At 43.7% G+C, this 27,135-nt stretch overlaps 1 protein-coding gene across 1 annotated transcript in view; it reads right to left on the bottom strand.

Moving 5' to 3' along the window:
* The window catches only part of LOC144040445 (cadherin-10-like), an 83,240-nt gene extending 60,243 nt beyond the window's left edge, over positions 1–22,997 (bottom strand). The window contains exons 1-2 of the mRNA XM_077554626.1: positions 22,906–22,997; positions 15,702–15,788 (exon numbers count right to left, since the gene is read on the bottom strand). Of these exons, the coding sequence (XP_077410752.1) occupies positions 15,702–15,720 (19 nt within the window). The 5' untranslated portion in view covers positions 15,721–15,788; positions 22,906–22,997. The remainder of the gene's footprint in view (positions 1–15,701; positions 15,789–22,905) is intronic.
* Between the last annotated feature and the right edge of the window lie 4,138 nt (positions 22,998–27,135).

Here is a 27,135-nt window from a genome sequence, read left to right as displayed (position 1 = left end):
GACTGCATTCCATCGCTCAGTAAACAAACAGCAAGGTTAGGACTTCCGCAAACTTTTCCAGATTCAAGATCTCTCTGAAAAGCTTGTCAAAGGGAAGCGGAAATGCTGACCAAAATGGCCGACTTCCTGTGTCTTTTCTTCTTTTCTTTTTTTTTTTTTTTCTCTGGAGAGCTCAGTATTGTTCATTCGTAATTTTACCGATTTGACATGTCATCATCATTGCTCTCCTTTTTTTATATATATATATATATTTTTTGTATTTTTATTTTTTTTTGTATGTGGGTGAAAATGTGTTAGTTAGTTCACCTAAAACCTATATATATAAAAAAAAAAAATCCCATACCGTTTCCCTAAACCGAACACTTCCAGCCAGAGTCGTGAGGCCGTCAGGAGACCCGAGGAAGGACCAAAGAAAGGAAAGGAAAGTGAAATCCAGCACCTGCTGGGTGTCTTTTCTTCTGGAGACCAAATGAATCTGGCTTCAGGGGCGCAATTTTCAAAAATATTGGATTGATTTTCTGCTGCCAGACAGGAAGAGGATTTAAGCATGACTAATGGAGCGCCGTCCCGCCGTCCCACCATCGCGCCGTCCCACCATCGCGCCGTCCACCTTCCGTTCAACACTGATGAATAAGCGCTTTATTCTTCGACAAATGAATTCCAGCAAAGTTCCCCTCAAGGAGCCGACGTTGACGTTTCTAATTAAGATAATATTCTTGCGAGTTTGACGCTGATACGTTGCAACACGGCTGTGAATTTTTCTCTCCGACTTCGACTCGCTTGACATGGCTTCCCCGTTGCACTTGTTGTTTTGTGAACGTGAAAAAAAAAAAAAGAGAGAGCAACAAATACAGTCGCGCGAAGATCAAAGTCAATGAGTCCTTAATAAGATGGAAGACGCACGCACGGCCGCCACTTTGCTCCCATGTGACAGGAAATGAAAGCGCGGCTGAATATTCATCAGGCTCCTGCTGTTAATTGATGTCACCGTGACGGGGGAACTTCTCAAACTCTGTCACTTTCTCTCTGCTTTTCAAAAGTATCGGCAATATGGCCGCCTTTTAATGGTGTATTGTTGTTACTAAAATGATGTCATTATTCCAGTCGTCTGCTCGGATCCTTTGATAATGACTCAAAAAAAAAGAGATGAGATAACATGCCGTTGACTGCATTCAAAGTGCAAAGTGCAGTTCAATCGATTCAATTTCGATTTCGATTTTTTTTTCCCCCCATTTGATTCGATTCACTTCCGATTCAATCCAATATTGATTAATTACGGCACATCAATTCTTCTTAAATGTCAAGGACATGATAAAAACCCCACAAATATTAAGTAACTGGTCAAATGATTTAGTTTATTAATGAAAGTAACACGTGTTATAATCCCTTAAACGTAAGAACGTGAACAGTAAGTTCCAAGAAAATAGTAAGACAAATATATCTATTTTAAAATGCTATTTTTTAAAGAATTAATGGGGGAAAAAAGATATATTTAATAATCAATTCTTAAAAAAAAAAAAATCTGATATAGTAATAAAATAATAATAAGTCAGGTCTTTCATAAATGTGAGAAAAATACTTTTAAATTCATGTGAACAGTACATTTCAAGAAAACAGTAAGATTAAAAAAAAAAAAATTGCTTTTACATTTTTATTTTCTTAAGAATTTATGGGGAAAAGAGATATATAAATGAATCTATTCATGGTTTTAGGAATCTAAAGGTGTGTGTCTTGACCTCCACCGAACCCACGGCGTTCAATCGAACCCAGGTTAAGAATCGCTGCCCTAGATCTAATCCTAATCCCTGTAAATCCTTACCTCAATTTCAAACCTTGAATCAGAATCTGTTCCAAACCATCTAGTTTTCCTTTTTGTCCGTTCCCGCCTCAGTGTTCAGCGCGCTTTCGATTTATCCCTTCATGTGCGCTCCATTTTGTATTCAAGGATGTTTTTTTTTTTTTTATAGCAACCGTGTCGGTATCAGTCTTAGATTGACCTTTTGTTTGTTTTCCGTCTGAACTGATATGAATGATGAATGATGCAAAGCCAGCTAGTCAGCTTACATAACTTTAATATTTAATAAGGGGCCAAGATAATTGAAGCACTTACAAATGTCACGTTCATTTCAGGCGAGCAAAAAAAATATGCAAATGAGCGCCACCTGCCATTAAAATGCATTAAAGTGTCAAAACGAGAAGAAAATATGCATAGGATTGAATTTTAAAAGATGCGCCATATGTTCTCGCAACAACAGATATCCTTCAACAATTACTGTGTGTTTGTGTGTGCGCGAAGTGGCACAATGTACTCCCCGACGACACAAGTGGGCCGGCGTCTCCTCGCCCGCATCATTCTGTGGCCGCCGCCGCCGCCGCCGCTTCTCACCATTAGCGAGATGAATCCATTGGCGGCTGATTTGCATAAACACCTGTCAGTGCTTTGTCTCCCGCGGATATCTAATGAATTTCAAGCATTGAGTGTGTCTTTGCAGCGGTACAGCATCCCTCCCCGCCACGGCACCCACGGCACCCACACACCATCACGACCCCGACAGCGCCGCCTCCTCCCCTGACACCGAGCCATACGTCTTTTTTCCTGTTGTCTTTGTACGATAAACAAACTTTCCGTGTTGGCGCCTTCAATTTGTGATTTAGTCTGGAATCATTTGCAAATGATTCCGATTCCGAGCATTTGGACAAGGTATGGAAACAATGTAATCGATGGCCCAAAAAATTTTTTTAGATTGATAATCAATTACAAGCAGTTGAAGGGTGGACCCCGCGTACTGCTCAAAGAAAACTGGGATATGCTCCGGCACGCTTGTGAGGAATAAGCGGTTCAGGAAACGGACGGACGGATTGATAATCGATTCATCGTTGGAATTCACTGTTGGAAAGTTTACGCTTACGACTCTAACCGTAGAAATACAAATTACACCTCAGACCTTGTTTGATTTTGAGTTCTCTTGTGGTGTTTGTCTAGAAATGATGTCATATTTATTTGGTTGAACCTTTCAGATTGCAGTTTGCTCAATATGAAAGTAGTAAAACAACCCTAGACATTTTTATATCATTTTATTTTTTATTTTTGCTGTATTCTCAGTGCTGTGCTTTGCAATCGTCTCCTTCATTTACCTCATTAGAGTGCGGTAAGCCATTTACGGCCTCTTTTGGAAACTAAGCAGCTTACAAGAAATGACTCCCTTGTACAAAAAAAACAAACAACAAATGTCATTTGGATTTTTTTTTTTTTTAAGTGTTGAATCTTGAATGAAAGCCATTTGACAACAAAAATATTTCACGTGTTTTAATTGGCCAAGAGTGGCCACAAGAGCCAACGGCGACAGTTTGATGTGTGTAGACTAATATTACATCTAGCAGGAGTTGGAAATAAAAATAAGAGCAAAACTCCCCCCTGAGGACGTTTGATTACATTTGCATTAGCACGGGTTCGAAAAAAAAAACAGGTGATAATAATTGATTCCGAGAAATCAATTTTTTCCCAAACCCAGCTTTGCGGTTTCGGCCGCTGTTTTCTCAACATGAAAAAGCCGTCCTGCCATTGGTTGAGAGCCTTCAAGGGCCAATAGGATCTCTTCGCTCGGCACGAAGATGCTGCATCCAAAGTCAAGCTACTTTAGCGTCAGAATGAGTTACTCGTTAGTGCTCAGCGATATCACTGTTTTAATGTGGTATCGGGGCCTCTGCCGATACCAGTATCGATATCGGAACAACACTAATAATCATCTACTACTCTATTGATGGCTGTAAATGGAAATCAACGTTCTTATTTCTTAATGATTAACGATTGTCTTGGTTATCACAGAACCGACTCCATTTTTTTTTTTTTTTATTAGTCATGAAGACAGCCGAGTCTCAGGCTTGATATGAACGTTTTCCACCAAATCAATAAGTCATCATCATTAGCGGTAACGATAAGTATTGTTGACGTCATGTTTGCGTGCGCTGGCGCTCACAGCGGCGGCGACTGCCTCTCAACACTTTCAGAATAAATGGAAGCTGCTATAGGAGCCATGCATCACCTGGCCAGTAAAGACATGATGTACGCGTCCTTGGCGAGTGGGAAGGGGGAGGGGCGGGAGGGTGGTGGAGGGGAGGGGCAGGAGGGCGCGGGTTTTAGCCGGGTGTCCAGAAGGGCTTGTAGCTTTTTTTTATCTGGGGCGAATCGACATCACAAGGTCAGCCTTGAAGGTGAAACATCAGCGGCGCGCTCGGGCCGCCGCCGCCGCCGCCATCACTCACCGAGACGCGGCGGGAGTGGCGGCGAGGCCTTTGGTGTCGTTGATTATCATTCACGCGGACCCTTTCAATGCGAAGGAGAAATCCCCGCGATGCTGCAACGGCCGTGCAATGGGAAGCTTTTATTCACTTTCATGCATAATGAAAGCGCACCTGGCTGATCATTCGGTTGCTGCTCGACTTTTTAGATTCAATCAAAAATCAATCATGGGGGTCATAAAACAAATCCCGGACGAGCCCCCAAGTATGGCCTCAGAGACCGCAACGAATAAAAAATGAACGCCAGACAACAAAAAAGGTCAAAATCTACCAAAAAACAATAAAAAAAACTGGGGACCGAAAAGGAAAGTCGGGCCAACATCCGAAAGGGATACTCGACTCATTGAGACGTTTTCAGCAGTCAAAAGTTCCACTTGCTGTCGACTGAAGACGACATCGCTCGTGCTGAGGAAGCAGGTAACGACCAATCATGGCTCACCTGTTCTCTGGGTTTGGTCAGCAAACTGAGCCCTGATTGGTCGTGATCTGCTTCCTCAGCACGAGCGATATTGGGGGCTTAAAAAAAAATGCTAGGCTGCTATAAGAACATAATATGAACACGTCAGGCGTCACCAACTGTTCCAAAACCGGCTCGCCAGTGATGGAGCATTGTGATTTTCGAGGAAATTGGAAAATGCCAACAATGGATGTATGAAAATAATTGAGTGCTGCATATTGGTATTCATCCGGAACTTGGGCTGTCCCGAACAAATCTTTTTAGAATTGATTATCCAATCGATTACTCGGGTAACTCAGACCCCGCCCCCCATTTCGAGATTTTTTTTTCAACCAATTTTTGTAGCCAACTTTGCTCGAGTTGACATTTCCCTCCCACAACTTCAACATGGTAACCAAAAAATAAATAAAAATAACACACAAACAACTACATAAAAACAACAAAATAAACATGTTATTAAATGCAACGTGATCCAACTTGTTGTTTAAGAAGTGTGTATGCAACTGGTAGCCCTTTGCGCCAATCAGTTGCCGTGGAATCAAAAAGTTTGGTGACCCCAACACAATTATTTTAAACATCTGAAATACGAGTCAAGACAAAGCAGACGAAAGAGCAAAAGGAAACGGGAGCAGCATTCCGATCCCAAAGGAAGCAGTCGGGCAAGTTGAGGCCTGGCGCTCCCCTCGGAAAAGCAATACATCGCCATGACAACCGATGCTGTGACATCTGCCACGCAGCAGCTGACGGCTGACAAAAATCATCTGCGACGCCGGCGGTCCAATCAAACCCGACGCTTGAGGTGCAACACGTTGAATCTCATTTTTAGATTTGATGTCCCCTCAATTAGTAACGCCGCCGCCGCCGCCGCCGCCGCTCGGATGTGACCTTCACCGCACTGCCAACAACGGCCAAATGACTTCACAATCTCATTCAAGTCATTTGATGATTTGAAACTTTTTGCAAATGTCGACATTGAAATTGGCGGCCTTCAACCCACGAGATGTTTTTTTGTCGCATAAGCGCAGAAAACGACAATCAACACGCGCGTCATAAAAACCGGATGCCGACGATCGGACCGCAGGCAAACGTTTGGCCCTTTAAAAAGCGTCACGTCCGCATCGGCTCGTCCGTCCCGCCGAAGTAAACGCGGTCCGATAAAGATCCCGACCCGGCTCCATCCATCAACAAGGTGGAGTGCGAGCGGGCCAATTTATTAAAAGTGTTGAAAGAGCGGAGCGAGGCGAGGTGAGCGTGTCGCTTGGGCTGAGCGCGGTGATACATCAGCCGCGCCGTCCAAATCCGGACCTCATTTACACCCGCAATCGCGCACAAAATCCCTCAAAGTGTCTTTTGGGAGAACACGGCAAGTAAACATTCCGGACATCTCAGCGCCTTCATTAACTTCAACGGCTTTGCTCCAACTCGTACTCCCGGCCATGATATTGATTTTTTTTTCTTCCCCAGGGGGTGTTGGCGGGAATCCCGGTGGGGCTGGCAGAAGTACGCAAACTCTGTACTTGGGTATAAGCAAGTACTGATTTGTACTCCTTTCATAAATGTAATAAAGTACACACCCTGAAATTATATTTTTTGCTGTTCATTATACACCTGTTTTGACAACTTTAACTGATTATTATTATTATTTGATTTTCTGCATATGTTTATACTCACAAAATAGTGGGGTTTCCATCCACACGTTTTTAATCGAATTTTCAAGAAATGCGGAAATAAAACGGAATGGAAACGCTAGAAATTCGAAAAAGGGCCTAAAATTCGCAAAGAAAATGCAAATATTGGGCTATGAAAACAGATTTTGCCAAGAAACGCAGGTCTTGACCGGACATGACGTCACACATACGTTTGTGGTCACAAAGCAAAGGCGGACGACAAACGACGACGATACAGAAATCTTTTTGGAATTCATTAAAGAAGCAAATATGTCATTTTGGATTACAGCAAAAAAAAACACTAAAGTTGATCAAGAATCACAAAAGCAAACTCCTACAATGTCATTGCACGGCGCAGTCACTTCCTGGTCTTCTTAAATGACTGGTGGATCACATCTCTAAGGTGTATAGCGCCACCTACAGCGGCGGAGTCACCTCTCAATATTTGCACAAGAAGAACAGATGCAAACGGGCAGAAGTCGCACGTCCGATTTGCACATTTTCAGTAAACTCGCTTTACAAATTCTAAACAATTGGATGGAAACCTGACTAATGACTCTGAATGACTTGTTCCCATAGCTTTGCTAATGTTGTGAACTGACAAACAAACAACTAAAATAAATAAATCATAAAAATTAAAATCCAACTTTCCAAGGTTTGGTCCAAAATTCCAAATTTGTCCGTTTCCGCCGTAAAGTAGCAAAAAACCGAGACGGCCAAAACCCCCGGCTGTGCTTAGGGACTCCATGCCCGGGGACGGTGGTTCGATCCTGAGACCTTGGACGCAGATCTCCAAGATTTGGAACCATGGAAAGTGTAATCGTGGACTGCCAGATTTCAGTTTCCATCCTGGCCTTGCTGATTACGGTATGCGTGCATTTCAATTATTTTCCTACGGCAAACCCGAACCCCTCCATGTCACTGCCGCGCCCGTTTGACATTCCTTGTAAGTCCTGAAGACCTCAATCCATCAAAACCAACCAAAAATCACGACCGCGGTACAAAGACGAAAGTAACGAGCCTATTTGGACAAGGAATAGAAATGACATATCAGCTTTCAAATGTAGGGAGTAAAAAAGTTGTCTGAAAAATAAATACTTAAGTAGCGATACCTCAAAAATCCATTTCGGTTGAGTAATCAAGTATTTGCACTTCATTCCTCCCTCAAGTTGGATGAGGGATTTCGGGACTGTTGATATTTTGGGAACATCTGACTTCATGGCCAGTGTTGTGACGAAACGCGCTTCCAAGAGTTCCCAAGTCAAATAAACAAAGCATGAATTAACATGTATTAATAATAATGTGCTGCTGCGCTAACAAGGCCACGCGTGGATGTGTGTGCGCGCAGGCAAGGTGTTTATTAAAGTGATGATGATGATGATGATACACAAGTTCATTGTTAAGGAGGTTACTTTGTTGAAATGTATATTTATAAGCAGCCCTGGCACTTGAAAGCCTCCCAACTGGAGCCCCCCCCCCCCCACACCAACCCTCCTTAATGAATGGATTTATTCCGGCAAATGCACCCGCCCAGCTTTGCCCTCTGCTTTCAACAAGCCCCCCCAACTCCAAGACGCCTAATAGCAATGACGCACGGAGCTTTCTCTTCCTCGGATAATGACTGCGTGGATTCACGTCCCGCAAGGACGCAGACCAAAAAAAAAAAAAAAAAAAACAGTCCACATATAGAAATACCTTTGAAAAGAACAAACAAATGCGCGCAACCTTACGCCGGCATGAGGAACACACGGCAACGCTGGCTCAAGCAAAAAATGTCTGTTTCCATGGCGATGATATTATTAACGCCGTTGCTGCTGCGTAAAAACACAACACGGGCGTTAAGAACTGCTCGTGCTTAAACGGACGTCGTTCAGTCACGCGTAAAAGTCTTGAATAAACTTTTGTGGCGTCGCCCGCCGTGTGCTGCAAAACCAGCTGAGATCGGGGATCAATTTCCTGCCAACTTGAAATGAGGTGGCAAACGGACACGTTTGGATTTTTCTAGGCGTACAAAAAGGAAAAGAACAAATAAGAAGACATCAAACTGATAAACAAAACGTAGCATGTACACGGTACTGGAGAAAATAAAAACGTAAAAGGCATGTGGGCATTCATGATAAATATACCGCTGTTGTGAGAAATGCTTCCAAAAAATTCAGACTAAAAAGTTAGAAAGAAGTTTGAAATCAAATCAAATCAAAAATTATTTATAGAGCACTTTTTATACATAAAAATGCAACTGTACAATATAAAAGAAAAAAATGAAAAATAAATAAAAACTTAAAATATTTTTTTATTTTTATTTAAATAAAAAAATAAATAAAATATATAAAAAAAGCCCAGCCGCTGCCGCCAACATCGCCATGAGTACGCCTACACACACACACACACACACAACCTGAGAACTATGTCAAAAGGCATGGTGGGGCACAGAGAAACCATGTGAGGAAAAGCACCCAAAGGGAGCTCATCCACACTGAGCGGGATGACAACCCACAGACAGTGACTGGGATTGACCATGGTTGGCCCCCAAACAAGGTGCAAAAAAGTGTCTCTAGAGACTCTGCGGACCTTTTGCAGACTATTCTATAGTTGAGGACCACAATGGTTGAATTGAGCCTTTTGGAGTTTTACTGGAGTCGCATCCTGCTCCTGTGATGTCGATCCTTTGGTGTTTTGGATCAGTCTTTTCCTAGTCTTGGCCTTCCGACGATATATCGTGTCTGCTAATATCGCGAGGACTTTCAGTCCTTGCGGTGACGGGACACGAGCGACAAACAATCGATGAGCAAAACCGCCAACAGTAAACTTTACAAACAATTGCGAGAGCGGCATCGGACCAAGCGGAAACGCCGGCGGGGAAAAATGCCTCAAGAATCTTGTCTTGTAAACCGTCACCCTGATCAATTCAGTCTTTGTCAAATCTCACTCTGAGACGAGGCTGCAAGTGCGGACAAGACGAGAATGAGAAGGAATCCCAAGTCCGAGTTGAGTGGCACGTTTAAATGAAGGCGGGCCAATAAAAAAGTCATCAAGGAGGGCGGACCTGCTCGTTGACCGTCTTTAATCTTTGTCGCGTTAATCTGCCCGATCACAGCCGGGACACAACACGAGACGCCAATACCGTCCGTCCCCAATGACACCATTAGCGCGCCTCCAAACTTTCTCATGATCCCTGAGCCTCGCTGATAACTGACACTCGCACGTGTTTGTGCGCCGTCTCCCGGGACCAGATTGATTAGCGATGAGGTCATAATTGCCGCCCAAATCAGCCGGGGCTTAATCAATAGCGTTGGCGTGGGGAGAAATGCGTTGGCCGCGAGAGGACGATTCCTCACGACGCCGATGCGCGCGTGATAAAGGACATTTTCATTCATCCAGCCCCCCCCCCCCCGCCCGCCCGCCCGGCGGATAAGCGGGCGCCAATGCTGCGGCCATCCATCAATCAGCGGCGGGGAGGGAGGTCGGCTTTGAAGATCAAAGTCAAGCGTGCGCGGGGCCGAGCGCACGGACGCACCTTTGAGGGGATGCAAGGGCGGAATCACCTGCTGCAGTCCACCTTCAGCCGGACCGTTTGTCTCGTAATCTGCAGGTTAACTGGACGTGGGAACCGATGAGCTTCCCATTATCGGGCCAGGGACGAACGGAGTGAAAGTTCTTCAAAAGTTTGGCGGACACATGACAGTCTTGTCCTGAAGAAAATCAGGGGACAAAGCCGCAAATCCACTCAACGTAGAAACGCGAGCGAGGTCACAAGTTGGGAAATAAACACAGCCTCATTTTGTTGGTCCACTTTGAGTCGATTGGGCCACGGATCCGAATGTTGGAGCTCATTTGGACGAACCCAAACATACGTCAACACACTTGAATAATAGTTGTATGAGAAAAAAAAAAATCATCTCATTCTGTCGGACAAAAGACGTTTTTGTTTAATCCAGACTATTGCAAGATGAAAATGTCATTTTAGAAATGTTACTTCCATGAACACAGAAATAGTTTTCACCATTCTAACGCAGGGAATGCTTGAAATAGAGTCCTAGAGGGGGGGTGGGGGTGGGGGTGGGGGTTAATGAGGGGGATTTTCAAAGAATTGAACTTGAGGATGCGCAGACTCCGCTTGCACGTCTCAGTCTTGATAAATAATGCAAAGCAGAGATTCAAATGTCAAAGCGTGATCCAAATCCAAGAAATATGGCGGGCTCGGGGGGGGGGGGGGGGGATCCGGTACGTTGCAACATTGGCGGTCTTCAGCATCATCGGCGACGTTGTGTCTCAGACCGCCACGAGTCAGCAGAAAGCGAGGACGACTCATCACGAAGCCAACGAGCGGCAACGAAGCTTGGACCGTTCCCGGCGTGTTGACGTCGTCTTGCGGCCATGTTTGACCACTTTCGCAGATGTTTTTGTGGTTGAAGAGGGATTTTGTCGCGTCTCAGGTTTATTTTCGATTTGTTTCATTGATGTTTTAGCAGGCTTTCTTTCATCTTTATTTCGGCTTTTTTTTTTGGCCAGTGTTTCAGATCGTTTAAGGTTTGCGGTGCAAAAACTGTCAAACAAATCATGCGAGGGGCTTTCGGTGTCAACACGAGACACCAGGCCACTTCTTGGGTAGGTTTTAGTTTTTCAGTGGTCTTAAGCTGCGTTTAAGAAATGTTTTAAAGAGTCTTTCAGTCATGTTTCACTTCTGCTGCGTTTCATTCATGTTTTGTTATTTTTCCACAAGTTAGGGGAGTACATATTTTGTATTCCTCACACTTCTCCTTCCACATCATTCATCTGATTCGCATCATTCCAATTTCAACAATTTTTTTGTATTCCAAAAGTTTTCCCATAATTCAAACGTTTTCACCTGAAAATTCAAGCATCCATTCCAATCGAGGCCCAAATGTCCCCATTATGTACCATTCATTTCCTTTGGCACATTCAAAATAAGAGATTCCGAGAGTTTAAATTATTCTGATTATTCAAATTTACCCTATGAACAATTTTCAATATGCCATTTTTTATTTTTTTTTACTTTAAGAAATTCCAACGTCAACATATTCAGCTCATTTCATGTCATTCAGTATCATTGCAAATCATTCCAAATGATTCCACATGCTTGAATGTTTTTTTTTTTTTTAGTCAGCGGTTCCGCCTTCACACACAATTTCCAGTCGTCCACTTTTCGATGCATTTCATTTGACTTTCAGCCTCGCGTCGGCTCCCGTAAGAATAAATGACCAAGTTGGGACTGCGGTTTGCCTCCTCCATGAATCCTTTTTGCGGCCGATAAGGCTTTTCAAAGTGCTTCTTTGTGAGCGCCATGTTTCAAAGTCTATATTTAACGCGGTGGCAAAAAGTATCATAAATCTGCAAGGTCCTCATCGCTTCTCGGCGCTGGCAGTCCAAATCAGTCAGCCTGCGAAAAGGCTGACACTCCCGCCTTTGCCGCTTTTGCCGCTTTTGCCGCCCCGCAGAATGGAAGCGATCTCTTCCGAGATCCTCCTGACTTGCGGATCATTTATCAGCCGGCGCGATATCCCCGTCTGCCTTTTGTCAGAGAAACGGCATATTTTGGAATCGGCGCGGCGTCCTCGCGGTGACGGAGACGCTTGTTGGTTTGACGGTTTGGAAGTCCACACGCAACTTGGAATCCTAATGTTCAGAGTTGTTGGGGGTGAAATGACCTCATTCCAAGATTTCTCAGGAAAATAAAACGGATCATTCTAAGTGAATAAAAAAAATGCGGAAATGTGACTCTCGATCGATTTTCGACTTCTGCTTTTTGCAGACTTAAGGATTCTTTTCGGGGTTTATTTGAGTGACCCGACATCTCGTTTGGTCTGGGACTTCCCTGTTTTTTGAGCCTTGCATTCCTTTTTTTTTTTTTTTTTTTTAAAAACAAACAAATCAATTAAAATTTTTTTTTTAAATATATATACATATATATATATACATATACACACATATATATATATATATATATATATATATATATATATTTTTTTTGTATGTGGGTGAGTAAGTGTATGTGCGTGTGTATGTGTGTGTGCGTGCGTGCGTGCGAGCGTGTGTGTATTCATCAGTTCACCTAAAGCCCATTAAAAAAAATCCCATACTAATAATATAATATAATAATAAATTGCCAAATGCAGAAACATCAATGTAAGTTATCACGATGTAGCGGCTCGCATTCCAACTCACGGCAAATTTCGTCAACCCGATTTGTCCCAATATTACGCAAGTTCCGTTCCGATGTCCCGCTGTTTTTTTTTGCCATGTGTTCAATTTCCAGCTAAACTGTAGTATGTAGCAGTTTTTTCCATTTTGAAATTCTGGTACCCCTTACTATAAAGCATCAAGTCCAAAGTGTACGGCACTTCGAGCCAAGTCAGCGAGGATGAACTCGACGCAAATCGGGACGAGCGATATCGAAAAAATGGGACTGCGTACCAATCAGAACAATTCAATACTCTTAGTGAGGCAACAGTTCTTCTGTATTATTTTAGCAGTATTTCATCAGTTTTTCAGAATTTTTCTTTTTAGCCCTAAAAGAAAGATGTTCATTTGAGTTGATACCGTTTTAGTTTTTAGTCAAAACACTCCACTGACACGCTGCCGCCAAACCCTGCAAAGTCCCGATTGGAACGCTATGAAAGCGCTGCCGGACCGTGTGTGAAACGCCGCCGATAAAACATTCCACAAAGTCAACTGAACTAAAAGACTGCGGAAAGGTTTTGATGTGACTTTTTGTTTGGTGGCGTGCCATCAGATTCTGCTCATGTAAAAGATGCGCCCGGGCCGAGCTCAGGAAAGGTTGGGAACGACGGCGCCCTCCGATAGGGAAGGGCTCGTTGCGAGGCCGCTCGGTCCGTCTAACGAAGGCAAATATGAATAAAAGAGTTGGCGGGTAAAGCAGTTCATGTAAGTTGAGCCGCCTCAGATATCCATCCTTAATCCATATTCAGCGGCGCTCTCCATTGATTGGGAGCGCTCCAGATAAGAGATGCTGAATCGCGGGCAGATAATACATTCTCCGGATCACAGGAATGCAAATCAAATCTGATACGCATGCAAATTTGTGGCAAAGTCATCTTAAAGCAAAAAAACGATGTTATTAATTCAAAAGCCCAAATTTCTTTTTTCAAGTGCGTATCTGCGGGATTAGCATTTTAGTCCTCGGTTTCCCTCCGATACAGAACACATTTCATGTTTTCCAGGGAAAGTCCAAGTCGATGTGGGTTGCCCGTCTTCACATCTGCGCCGTTCGTTACACCAAAACGTCCCTTCGGTCTTGTTTGTCAAATGGCGGCGACGGAGACGAGGCGCTCGCTCGGCTTCCGACAAGAACCGGCCCCGTCTTTAACGGCGATCGGTGGTCGCGTGCACCAAGTGAGCGGACGACCAATCCTCGTCCGCGGGGGATTCCACGCCATTCGGCCTGGTTTGTGGGCCCCCGCTCGATTCCCTCCTCAAGGATTCGGCGGCGGCGGCAGAAAATGTGGATGAACCCCGCTTGTGCTGCTCTTTTCCTCCGTGACTTAATGTTGCTTTAATGAACTTCGGCCGAAGAGGAAAAAGTCAACTGCTACTTTTTTGTTCTATTAGGTCTCAAAAATGGAAGTCCAGGGTGTCGTCAGCTGGGCTGTACTCCGCCTTCCCCCGGTGGGAAGTCTTTCAAATACTTTGCCGCCTAAAAACAACAGCAGCTTCTTGTGTCTTGTGGCTGTTTAATCACAAAAACCAGGAGCCAAAAGTTGACCTGACACTCAAACGGTACACGATAACAGTCAAATAAGACGGAGAACATTACCAAAATGATGTTTAAAATATAAAAAAAAATAAGATTCATTATCAATATAGTTTAGAAAAGATAATAGCCGTAAACAATAACAACATTTCCGAGCATAATAAGAAGTGTAGTGTTTGCTTAACAGACATCGAAATGCGCTTTTCAATACTGCGCTTTAATGTTATTTTCTTTTCATTTTTGGACCGTTGAAACGCAGGGTGCGTATCGAAAAGATAATTGTGTGCAGTTGCGATGGCACAATGCTGCAATTTTTGTATCGATCCGATTAGATTGCGCAGTCCGAGAAAATGCCCCTCAGAGACGTCATTTGTGTTTCATGCAACAATCCACAAAATTATTCCAATAACCGCGGCGGACCCGCGCGGTTCATCCGCAAAGTGACAGCATGAAAATCAATTAGCCCGACGATCCGCATGGACGCGTTTGCCGCCTCAAATGGGTTGAATTCCATCAGCGCTGTTTTTTTTTTTCTTCTCGTCTTCTTGCTTCTTGCTCGGACCCAAACGACTTTCAGGCTGCGATCAAAACAAAGCCGGGATAAGAAGCGGCCCGGCCGTGTTCGATAGAATTATGGTCTTCACAAGTCGTTAAAAATTGAGAAAAGTGAAGCGCGGCCAAAAACAAATCGATGGAAGGAGCAGATGAGTCCAATTGCGCCTCATCAGAACAATCCTCCGGGACCGCAAACCATTACTGCTCAATCCTGGCCCAAATCCCAACACACAGCCGGCGTATCCGCGGATCCGGCGGCTGCACACTTGACGGGAGGACAAACCCGCATTGCAGGAAGGACGTCCTCGCCGCGTGTCCTCGCGTCCTCGCGTCCTCTTCACACTTGCAACGGGTGCAACATTTCTCCTCAATCTCAGCAAAGTTTACAATACATTTCCAAAGGACGCGAAGATGGGCAATTTTGGAAACCGTGTATATATATATATATATATATATTAGTATTAATAATATTTTTTTACGATTATGCTGATTTTGTAATTGTGGATTGTAATAATTGAAATTGTAATTGAATTTCGATTCATTGCACAGCCCCAAGTCTTAAATATATATTTTATATTAAGTTCATTCAAATGTCTGTAAACAAAAAAGGAAAGTAAAAAAAATAAAAATAAAAATCATACACTAAAATTAGTTTTATCGCTAGAAATTTGATTTAAAGACTGAATTAGAGTTTCAAATAAAGGTTGTTAAAACAGGATTATTGCTTCTAATTAAGATTAGAGTTTCAAACAAATGTTAGGGTTTCTCGTCAGGTTAAGCTTTCTGATGAGGTGAAATAAATTGTGAACGAACGCAAAAAGGACGATCAGTCTCCAAGAAGACGGTGCCGCAGTATCTTTGTGCGTTTTTTTTATATATATATATTTAAAACATGGCCTCGCGCAGCCATCATCACGCGGTGTCATGGCCGACCAAAAAAAAGAAGAAGAAAAAATCAGGTTAGCGAGCGCAGGCCGAGGTGAGTCGTTACCTGAAGGATGCGGCGACATTGAGAGCTGGAAGGGAAGTCGAACCGGCGACCATCTGGTGGTGCCGAGGCCAACGCGCCTGCTGCTCGCTAATCAGTGTCAGCGACAATGAAAGGCACAAGAAGAAAGTTTTCAATCACAGATTCGGGTTTCAAAATCAAGCGTCAAGTCTGGATAATTATGCAAATTTAGACGGACGTTTTAAAGTAGCGTTAAGATTTGCAAGTGAAGTTTCAAGACCGGGTTTGGGGTTTCAAGTTAAGATTTGAAGTCAGGGTTAGTCTTTTCAAATCCAGTTGCAGTTTCAAGTTAGGTTTCAAGATTGGGGGTTTCTAAATTTGGTTGAAAACATGGTTAGGATTTTAAATGAAGGTTTCAAGACAGGGTTTTGGGTTTCAAGTTGGGGTTAGAGTTTTGAAATGGACTTTGAAGACATGGTTAGGATTCAAGGATTAGGATTGGGTTCCGCTTTCTAATTTAGGTTTCAAGACATGGTTACTAACCCTGGCTTCAAACGCCTACAAATGAATTTGAAATCCTCACTGTGCCTAGAAACACTCAACCAGGCTTGAAACCTTCATTTAAAATTCTACCTTTTGTTGAAATCTAAGTCCTAGCATACTTTGAAAGCGTCCCTCTTGACTTTCGACCGCGTTGGCCAAGCGGAGGCAGTTGTGACATCATCATCACCTCCGAAGGGACGTTAATGAGCGAGCTGAAAATCAAGAGTTGCCCGTCGATCGCGCCCCTCCAATCAGCGCCCCCCCCCACGGAGCAGACGCCCCGCTGGGCCAGCTGCTGGCGCCGCTGAGCGCCGACGCGTCTCGTGCCAGCTTGCCGACCTTTCATGGTGGTCCAGCTCGTAGATTTCGATTCCGACTTCGTTGGCCGATAATGGACATGTGGGTAAAGCGTCATTTTGCTTTTTCTGCCAGCTCGACTAGCACGGAGGTTCCCATTTCCATTTCCATTTCCATTTCCAAACCCTAAACAAGCTTTGGAATACACGTTCAAACGTTACACCTTTCACTGCAGACCGCAACATAAAAAAAAAAAAAGGTTTTTAGATAGTGATAAAACAGAAAGTCTTGACGCCAGATCGGCTTTGCTGCCACACGGTTAACAATTGGAGAAGTTTGCAGTTTGCGAGTCTCTTGGAAGAAACGGCCTCCCCGCCGCCTCCCCGCCGCCTCCCCGCCGCCCCCCCGCCGCCCCCCCGCCGCTTGCCGGCCCTTCTGCTGATGCCCACGCGATACTGAAGATTAGCGGCTGGACTCCAGTGATTAGCTGCAGGCCAAATGGGAACACGGGGCAATCACTGCCACCACTTGCACAGCCGACAAGTATGGACACACAAACACTCACATTTCGTTTTTTTTTTTTTGGGGGGGGGGGATAAAAGGCACTTTTCCCCAGAATGAAAGGCGCAATATTGCAAAAAGAGTTGTTCTTGAATTCTGACTTGTTAAAATACATTGTCAGATATTTTATCACAAGAAAATAGCTTTCATCTTTTAGCTAAGTTCTCATCTACTTTCTGTCACCAAATTGTCAGGTGCGCTAGGATTGTTTAATAAAAAAATGGCCAGCAAGTCTGGCAAATTTCCCCAAATTTGACTAAATAAAGATGTGCCAGTTTTTACGCTACTTGCATGCGCCTGTCTAGCAAAATAGGGTCCTGATGTTAGGACTTGTATTACGAAACCTTGTCAATTTTCTCCCACCCCAAAAACATTTGTGTCTTCTTTCATCAGGTTTCGGTTTTGCAGCAATTAGCATTAGAATACAGCTAAGTTTCATTCTTTATTCACAAACCTGTTGAAAACAATTAGGGAAAGGACTATTTGTAACACGGCCCTGGTTGATCTCTTATACTCTGCTGCCACCTGCTGGCCGTTTTTGTAATAACTACCTTTGTATTAAGCAACCTCTTCAGGTCAGAGGCTGCATCAAAGCCTTCTGTATGCTCTAGAATTAAAAAAAAAACATTTTGGGACCATGGTAATATTTAAAATAGAACATTTTGATACGTTTTTGGGAGCAAATGAGTTCTAACTCTTACCCTAACCCCAAATTAAAACCCAAACTCTAAAACCAAGTCTTGACCAACAAGTTGCAGTTAAACCAGGGGGGGAAAAAAAACACAGTGCCCCACAAGGACACGTGGTCCCCACAATGATAGTAAAAAGCCAGAAAATGGTCCCCATGATGTGATATAAACACGCCCTCACACACACACGTCCAAGTTAACGCATATTGTCATGCAGAATGTGCTTTTGCTGCAGCTGATGAGGAATTGTTAAGGTTGTGCAAACTTCCGTTTGCATCCATTTTCATGGATGCGTTTGAATATTCATGCTGCGCTGCGCCGGCCTTGGACGCCGGCGCAGCGCAGCAAATTGCGTCTCCTTCAAAATCCCCAAAAGTATAGAAAGCGTCCCACACGTCCGGCCGAGCCTTGGAGATGAAACGGCTTCCGTTCTCCGCAATCCCGAAAGGACGCCGAGCTAATTCACGAAACAGCGCTTGTTATTTTTGCGCCTTTGATGCAAAAACTGGCTCGGATTGGCCGCCGGACGTTCTCAGGGCTGAGTTTGGACGCCGTCGTTGGCCGCCGAGCGTCTCTCGGCTCCCGGCTAAGGCTAGCGTTGGTGGGCTAGCAGAAAGCAATTAAAGGCGCCACCTGTTTCATCCTCCACTGCGGCGTAATTGGAAACCTCTGTCTGCTGGCGCTCGGCTGCAGCTGCCCCCGAAAATAAAAAAAAAATCTCTAAAAATAACTGGCTTGGGGACGAGAGCGCTTGTAAAATTCATACGTTTCGTCTTGCCTTCTCCCGATTAAAAGAAACATCCCATCGTTTTCTTTGTGGCTTTTTCTGAGGCGTGACGGTGGGACGGTTTTTCTAATGGCGGCGGCGGTGGTTCTCATTAGTTAAATGCGCATTTTCCAGGTAGGTCAGCGTGACGTATCGACTCCAAAGTATGACGAGACTTTAACTCATTCACTGCCATTGACGGCTATACACGTCAAAAATTCATTTGAACTATTTCTATAAGTAAAAAAAAAAAAAATCCACTTTTGTTAACAAGAGTATGAAAACCTAAAAAAAAAAATATTGTACATTTAGAGCAGCTATAACATGTGTGATTAATCATGAGTTAACTATTGAAGTCATGCGATTAATTACAATTAAAAATTTTAATTTTTAATTGTAATTAATTCCATGACTTCACTAGTTAAGTCACAATTAATCACACATGTTATATCTGTTCTAAATGTACAATTAAAAAAAATCTAGGTTTTCATACTTTTGTACAAAATATATATTTATATAAATATAAAATAACATTTTTTTAAATTAATAGAAATAGTTAAAATTAATTGTTGAGTTTTATAGCCGTCAATGGCAGTGAATGAGTTAACAATGCGCAGATGGATCGATACTTTAAGAAAAAAAAAATCGAATTTAAAATTTGGTACGGCAAATTCAAAAGCTCTCATTCTCTTTTCTATCTGTGATTGCTCCACTGCCGGTGACCAGTCAAGTCAGTCAGCTGGGATGGACTCCATCTGAACCACGATCCGATTCCAGTTCAAATTGTTGGTAGTCTTTTCGACAAATGACATCTTTGCAATCCTTCAGTTGATGCGAGCGGGGAAGAAAAAAAAAACGTGTTTGGGGAAAAACAGATCAGCAGATCTTTGTCGTGTTTTTTCTCTTTGACCACATTTCGGTGCCTTTAAGTCCGTCTAAAGGCCGATTAACATTTGCTGTCCGCTTTCACACTCGCCAAAGTCCGACTGAAGCGGTTTAGCGAGCCCGATCGTCCGAGAAATTGAGCGCTTACGATCCGGCTCTGTCGATAGCGACGGAACAAAAGTAAACGTGACGTCGCATCCGGGGGGGGGGGGGGGGTGATCTCGCTGCGGGGGGTCCCGATGAAATATTCATGGCGGGCCGGCGTTGTGAGTTCAAGTGGGCCGCACGTGAATGCGCAAGCGTCGCGGCGGTCCTCGGAGGGCTCCTTAGCAGCACTTTAGCGGCCCATGAATAACCCGAGCGCAATGCGGTCAACGCGCCGGCTTGCTTTAAGGACCTCCTGGTGGTCTTGTTTCAACAGCGGAATGAAGGCGTCGTCGCTCGCATAGAAATGAGCGACTTGACTTGGATGTTTGCATTTGCAATCAATGTGGACTGAGCGCGTGTTTGCTGTGTTAACTGGCGGTTTCGTTGGGTGGGAGGCGGCCAAGACAAGAGAATACGACAGTGGAAGCGCGGAACTAACAATGTGGACTCAACATTTGTGGCTGCCGTTTACATTCTAATGTCATTTGCAAGCGCGGTCGAACCGATTTGTAGGCTAAATGCTTGTAACGTAGCATTTTTTCCCATAATGCCACAGGACTTGCTCAGTTAAAAAAAAATGCTACTTTTTGAGTATTAAGCCTACATTATGTCAATACGTTTGAAAATTAGGTAAGTAAATATATTTGATTTGCAATTTTAGGATTTATTAATAACGATAGAAAAATAAATCTGTGTTGCTATGACAACATAATATTCAGCGTTATTTTCCCGAGGTTATAAAAAAGCTTGTTCTGTAAATAGTTTCTTTACTATTGTGAGTCATTTAAAAAAAAAATAATTCTCAATTTTTAGGTACACATACATTTCCTGAGTTCATAAAAAGGTTTTTGAAAAACAGTTCTTTTGTGATCAAAATCATTGATTTAAATTTTTATCAGGCTGTTTTGTCAAGTTTTCAAATAAACAAAAAATATAGAAACTTATAAAACTCCATATCAATTTTTTTCAATTTCATAATAGAAAAATGCCATAATGTATTCATGTAAGCCCCACCCATTTTTGTTAAGCCACGCCCACTCCGAATACAGATACATTCAGATGGTTGAACACAGGTCCGTCCCAGCCTAAAAATAGACCACGCAGCGGCTTAGGCCCCCCCTGGCCACTAAGCGGCCCCCCAATCTGGCAACCCCAGGCACATATTATGAATTTAAGATGCCGTAAGTGCAGTGCACGTGTAGACATTTAAATGTGCCATATATGGATTATCACACACCCAAAATAAGATGAAAATGTGGCCCATTTGAATGATCTGACCGCTGGCTGGCACCCGTCGTGCAAATGCGGCATGAGCTAATGGCCGTTGGAGAGCAGCCAGAAGCAGCCTGCAGCTTCTCCAAGAAAGTAACGATGGATTGGAACGCAACAAGTGCCAGGTCGGATGTTTTCCGCTAAGTCACAATCGCGAGCGGCGACGGAGGGAACGACGCCGATGCCGATTCTCTCCCATCCGCCGCCGCCGCTGCTGAAGTAGCGCCCGTTTATTTATTTATTTTTCAGCCCGTGTGGTCATGACTCTGGCACTGCACCGCCGTCGCCATGGAAACCCTTTGAATGCGCGCCAGCATCGCTTACGCTCATTAGCGCATTGTGAAAGTGCTGGATTGTATTTTTTTTTGTTGGGGTTATTTTTGGGCCCACCTCGCTCGCTCGAGATGGTCAAGAGTGAGGGGGCGGTGGTCTCGGAAACACCTGGCATGTGTGTGTGTGTGTGTGTGTGTGTGTGTGTGTGTGTGTGTGTGTGACATGGGCAGCACACTCGAGGCTGTTCTTTGATCCGCACTGACTCACCGGTGGCTGCTGTGAATTCATTACGTACATCAGAACAGCAGGAAACAAACACGGACGGGCGCACGCACGCACGCACCTCTCGTCATTGGCCGACATCGACGGCTACGAAACAAGCATACCGGAAGACGGCACGCGCAGATCATTTAATCGGCTTGCGTACATGAAAATAAACATATTCCACGTCAATATCTCCATACCGACCACAATTACTCAGAAATTCAGCCCCGGAGGCAAATTTGACTGAGAAACATGAAATTTGTCGGAAATGTTTATCAGCAGTTGGCACACAAAAAAAGTCTTCATTGCCGTACATGAAGTCTGCTATTTTTATTTGAAGCAGACGTTTTTAGGGTTCTTCAGCAAAGCCAAATATTGCAATGTTTTCCAAAATTATGTCTGTCATGAGCAGAGCCGCAAAAAAAATTCTTAACTCTTTGACTGCCAAAAACGTTAAATAACGTTTAGTAAAATCCTACGGAGGAGCGCCAAAGACGTTAAAAGACGCTCACCAAGTTTTTTTTTTTTTTTGGGAAACTGTTTTTTTTTCTGATGAAAGATAAGAGTCCAATCTTTCATTTAGTAGTAGTTTCCATAGTCCAAACACAAAATTTTCTGTGGACCTTGAAAGATCAGTCAAAATGCTTAAATGGGCTGGCACTGGCGACGTCCTGTTTCTGAAAACGTCTGGCAGTCAAAGAGTTAAGAAGCCATTCCAGAAAAGACACAGGAAGTTTGCCATTCTGGTTTTGAAGGCCATGTTGGCCATTTCCAGGTTTCCGTCACCAGAAGAAATAGAAAAATTCAGCCCCCCAAAGCCAGTTTGACTTCGCAACATGTCATTTGGTTGACTCATCGAGCTTGAATAGAGCCACCAAAAAGTCTCGAGAAGTCATTCCAGAAAAGACACAGGACAAGTTTGCCATTCTGGTTTCAAGAAACCCTCTTAGGGTGATATTTGCAATTTCCAGGCATCCATCACCTTGAAAATTCCGTTTGATTTAGCAAGATGGAATTTAGTAGACATGTCAATTATGTGTAGAGCCACAAAAACTTCTCACGAAGCACGCCTAAAACAAGAAGCCTTCAAAGTGGAAATGTTTTATCTCACCAAACTTTGCCTTGAAAGTCAGCCATCAAAGCTGTTGTGACTTATCAACATGACATTTGGTAGGCAGGTCTATCATAAGTAGACCCACAAAAATCCAGGCCCAGAAAGACACAAGAAATCTGCAATTAAGGTTTGAAAACCTGACGATTTACATAAAACGCACCTTGCAATTTTTCTATTCAAATTCAGTCGGCAACATGACATTTGGTAGACATTTTTGTTATGAGTGGACCCACAAAAAGGTTTTCATTACAAGAACACAAAATGGCTCCTATTTTGGTTCAAAGCAGCCAATTCAGTGTTATTTTCAGATGTCCTGCACCAAAACTTTGTCTCCCATTTTTTTTTTGGGGGGGGGGGATTCAGCCCTTGAGATTAAAAGAATTTGGTAGTTTATCATGAGCAGACCCACAAAAAAAACAAATGAAGAAGCCATACCTGCTTCAAATGACCATGTGGGCCATTTTCCGGCGTGCTGTCGTTTGATTCTTCGACCCTCCGCGTCAAAACGTCTCCCTGCCGTCAATCGGGACGTCTTCCTTGAATGTTGCGTTCGCGTTCCTCCTGTGGAGGACGACATGATGATTTGTTTGGCTAAGCGCCGTCCTCACAATGGAAACATTTTTTTTTTTCATAAAAAAAAAAATAGCTCTAAAAAAACAACATCTGCCTTTTGGTTCAGAGCTTCAGGTTTTGAATATTTTTTCTTTTTTTCCACATGAACTAACGCTTCCACAAACACTTACTTCGCTCTCCAAGTATTAGCAGCATGACCAACATTAAAATGCAGTAGTGAGTCAAAGTGGTTATTGAAAAATAGGTCAGAGGTATTTAATACGATTGTAATCCACAATAACGCGATGCACGTTTTGCTCCAGTAAGGAAAAGGACAAACTGCGCCGAAATAATCATTCAATGAAGATATACTGCGAGCTTAACTGACTGGCGACGAGTCGAGAGTGGAACCCGCAACCACTCGCACACGACCCACAACATGAGTGAAAATGGATGGACAAGTCACACAGGCAGGATGTTGTGCGTGTGTGTGTGCGTGTGCGTGTGCGTGTGACTCCAATGAAGCCCTTCAACCCTTTGTAGTAATTGATGCCTCCACCTGAGGGCGCTGCTTTCTAATCTAATAGAAGATAAATGTGTTGCAGCCCTTCAATTAAGCCGCCATATTGTGCGGCCGCGCTCACAATAAGACGGTTCTGGCATGAGACAAAACCAAATCAAAATCAAATATCAAAAGTGAAGCGCGTGTTTGTTGGAAGCCGCTTTGAAGCCGCCGCCGCCACCGCCGCCTCTTCGTGTCTCGTGCGGGCGCCGCGCACGCCAGCCGGCGTTCCTCGCTGCTCTTCCCATTTGCGTCTTCTCTCCAGGAACAATTACACTCTCCCTGCTAGTGACTCCATCACAGGGGGGTGGGGGGGGGGGGGGTGGGGTTGGGGGGGGGGGGGGTCCCGCAGGCCTCTCTTGCCCTCTTCATCTCCTGAGCTTCTTTTCGCCCCTGCAGCCAGTTTCGCTCAGTGACAGGAAATTTGGGAGACGTGTCCTTAAACCTGATAATCCACTGCTGGACATTTAAAAATAATAATAAAAAAAATCAGCCCCCAAAGCCAGTTTGATCGAGCAACATGAAATTTGGTAGGAAGGTGTGTCGTAACTGGACCTGCAAAAAAGTCTCAAGAAACCAAGCCAGAAATGACACAGGAAGTCGGCTGACGGTTGATTTTGGACTCACTTAATTCCATCCACTTTTTTTTAATTCAATTCGTAATCTTAAATTGGTTCAACAATTGACCCTCAAAACCTTATTTTGCTGAAAAACATCAACGTAACTCCTTAAAGTCGTTTGTTGTTTTTTAATTGACACGACATCTTTGACACAATTTGAAATCCAAACAAACTGGTCTTCGAACGCATCTTGTTGTTTGCGCGCGTTTCCGCCTCCTTAAAAGCAAAACGAGTGTTTGAAGAGCACTTTGGCTGATGAAATAATGAAATATTTGCCTTTTGAGACGACGGCTGTCTGTTTGCTTGCGCTGATGAGCGTGCGTGCGTGCGTGCGTGCGTGCGAGTCTTAATGAAGCGCCGAGACCTCGTTTGATGCTCCGCTAACTGGATTAGCGTTTACACAGAACAAACCATTTAAGAGCTCGGACGATAACGCCGCCGCATTAACGCCGCCGCATTAACGCCGCCGTTTTCTCTTAACCGGGACCGATGCTCTTTAATTCCCGCGACGGGGTTGCCGTGGAGACCGCGTAAGCCGCCGTCGCTTATTGTCGCCCGCTAAATAAAACAACGCGCGGCGACGTCCGCTCGTGTCCGACTAATTATCAGACGACTTCGCTGATGAAATCCGCCACTTTGCTGATCTCGCCTGTAACCTCATTTTGGGGCGGCCTGCTTATTCTCGGCCTTAATTGATGAACTAATTAAGGGCGAAACACATGAGTTGATGGTGCTAATAACTGGAAAGGCGCTGACACAACAACAACAACGCCTTGGATTGTCTCCTCTGCGACATCCATGACGTTCATTGACTACGTTAGCATCAACAGGACTGACAAAAAGTGTTTGGCTTGCAAAGTTGAGCTCAAGACGATTTTCGGGCTTTCAAAATAGGGTTTAAAGACATCGTTAGGGTTTCAAGACGGGATTAAGAGTAAGCCTGAGTTGCAATCAGCTTTCAAGTTAGTTAGAGTTTCAAAAAAGGGTTTTGGTTTTAAATGAGTGTTGAAATTTTAGTTTAGGGCTTAAAATGAGCGTTTTAAAGCAGGGATCGAGTTTTAAATTGTTGATGATTTAGTTGAGCGAAACGGAGGCGCAATTTGATGTCGACACGCGAGGCTTCCCCGCGCGTACTCGTAAACTTTCCCGTAATCCCCGCCGACTGTTTCCGAGTGCAGAGCGCTTGGCCCTCGTTCATCTCATCTGCTAAGTAAACCTTTGCGCCGGCGCGTCTAAATGCTAATGAATGTTGACATGGAAGCTCTCGGCCGGCCAAACAGCACTCGCCGACCAACGGGAATTTATTATTCCCGCCGCCATTGTGACGGCGAGAGCGCGGCGCGCAGTGCAAACAAGGCAAAGCGATTCATCAGGCCCGCTGTGATGGGGTCTTGCGTTGTGTGCGTGCGCGCGTGCAGCTCGAGCTGGGCCGCCACCGCGGGCCCGGCGAGCGCGAGTGCAAAGCCAGCCTCCCCTCGTACCCGGAGCGCCGCCGCATGATTACGCGAGGAAGATGGATCGCCCCGTCCGCTCGCCCTCCATCATAATGTCCCTGTTTACTAATCCCTTGGGCGCGCACATATACATTATTAATCCCCGGGCCGGACCGGAGGCACAGCGCAGGTCCAGCCTGTGAAAGTCTGCTCCAATAAAAGGAGTTCCACAGGGAGTGCTGCCAGGTTGTTTTTTTTTTAAAGTTCACATTTATTTGACTGCAGTGAAAAATGGACGACACCTTCCAGTGTTTGTAACAAGAGAAGGTTGCCGGACGTGATCAGATCATCATTGGTGATGCAGCATGTGGCTCATTACTGATGCACATATTTACTATTAATATACTATTTGCGCGCAAATTTGCCACTGTACAAATATTAAAGTTCTCTCTCTCGTGAATTTGTGATTTTTTTTCTCTCGCAAAATTTTCGGTTCATAACGTCGCAAATATTCCGTTTTTTCTCTGGCAAATTTGCCACTTTATAATGCCGCAAATTTTTTTTTAGAAAATGTGTGAGTTTTTTTCCGTCTGCGAATTTGCCACTGCATAATGTTGCAAATATTCAACTTTTTTACTTGTCAATTTGTGACATTTTTTTTTCCTCGCTAATTTACCACTTTATAATCACGCAAAAAGTCATGTTTTTTTTTCGTAAATTTGTGAATTTTTCTCTCTCTCTCACAAATTTGCCTCTTAATAATGTTACCCCCCTCTCTAAAAAAATTATATCATTTTCATGTAGCCCAAATACGCAATCGTAGATATCAATGACATAGAATGCGTGTGTTTTTGGAACAGTTTTTGCTCCAATTCAATGGACCTTGTGCTGCTCCTTCTGGAATGCGCGCATGCATTGTTATTGTTATTGTAGCATGTTTGGTTTGAGTGAGCTCGTCAGAAGACCTTGTAGTTTGTGTTCCAAAACGGGAATCTCTCTTTCTTCTTGCAAAGCTTGAAGGACAAATCTTGGTTTTGTAAGACATGAAAAAACATTTATGTGGAAAAAAAAAAGAGGCATTTCCTGAAGTCACCTGCGTCAAAAATGTTCAAACAAAGGCCATTTACAACCCATATAATAAAAATTGCTGAAAAAAAACCTTAAACGAGCTGTAGTATAAATTAGGAAGCCAGCCATTATAAACAAATCACAATTAAAGCATGTACACAACAACCTCATTAAAGTTGTTTTTAATTGATTTGGAGGGAAAAAATACATTTCCCAGCTTGTAAATGTGTAATAATTAAAAAAGAACACTTTTAATCTCACACTCCGACACCCTCAGCAATTTTTCAAATCACAATTTGTGAATGCTGCGTTCTACAACTTTGGAATGTTGGGAGCCTGCAAATGCGTGCTCAAGAGCACATCAAAAAAAAAAAAAAAAGCATCTGATGAAAGCTAAATTGTCACTAATTGGATTTTCATTTAACGTTTG

This window comes from Vanacampus margaritifer, chromosome 20, assembly GCF_051991255.1.
Source record: "Vanacampus margaritifer isolate UIUO_Vmar chromosome 20, RoL_Vmar_1.0, whole genome shotgun sequence".
Classification (NCBI taxonomy): domain Eukaryota; kingdom Metazoa; phylum Chordata; class Actinopteri; order Syngnathiformes; family Syngnathidae; genus Vanacampus; species Vanacampus margaritifer.
Note: the sequence above shows the minus strand (reverse complement) of the source record. Positions and strands in the feature narration are given on the sequence as shown.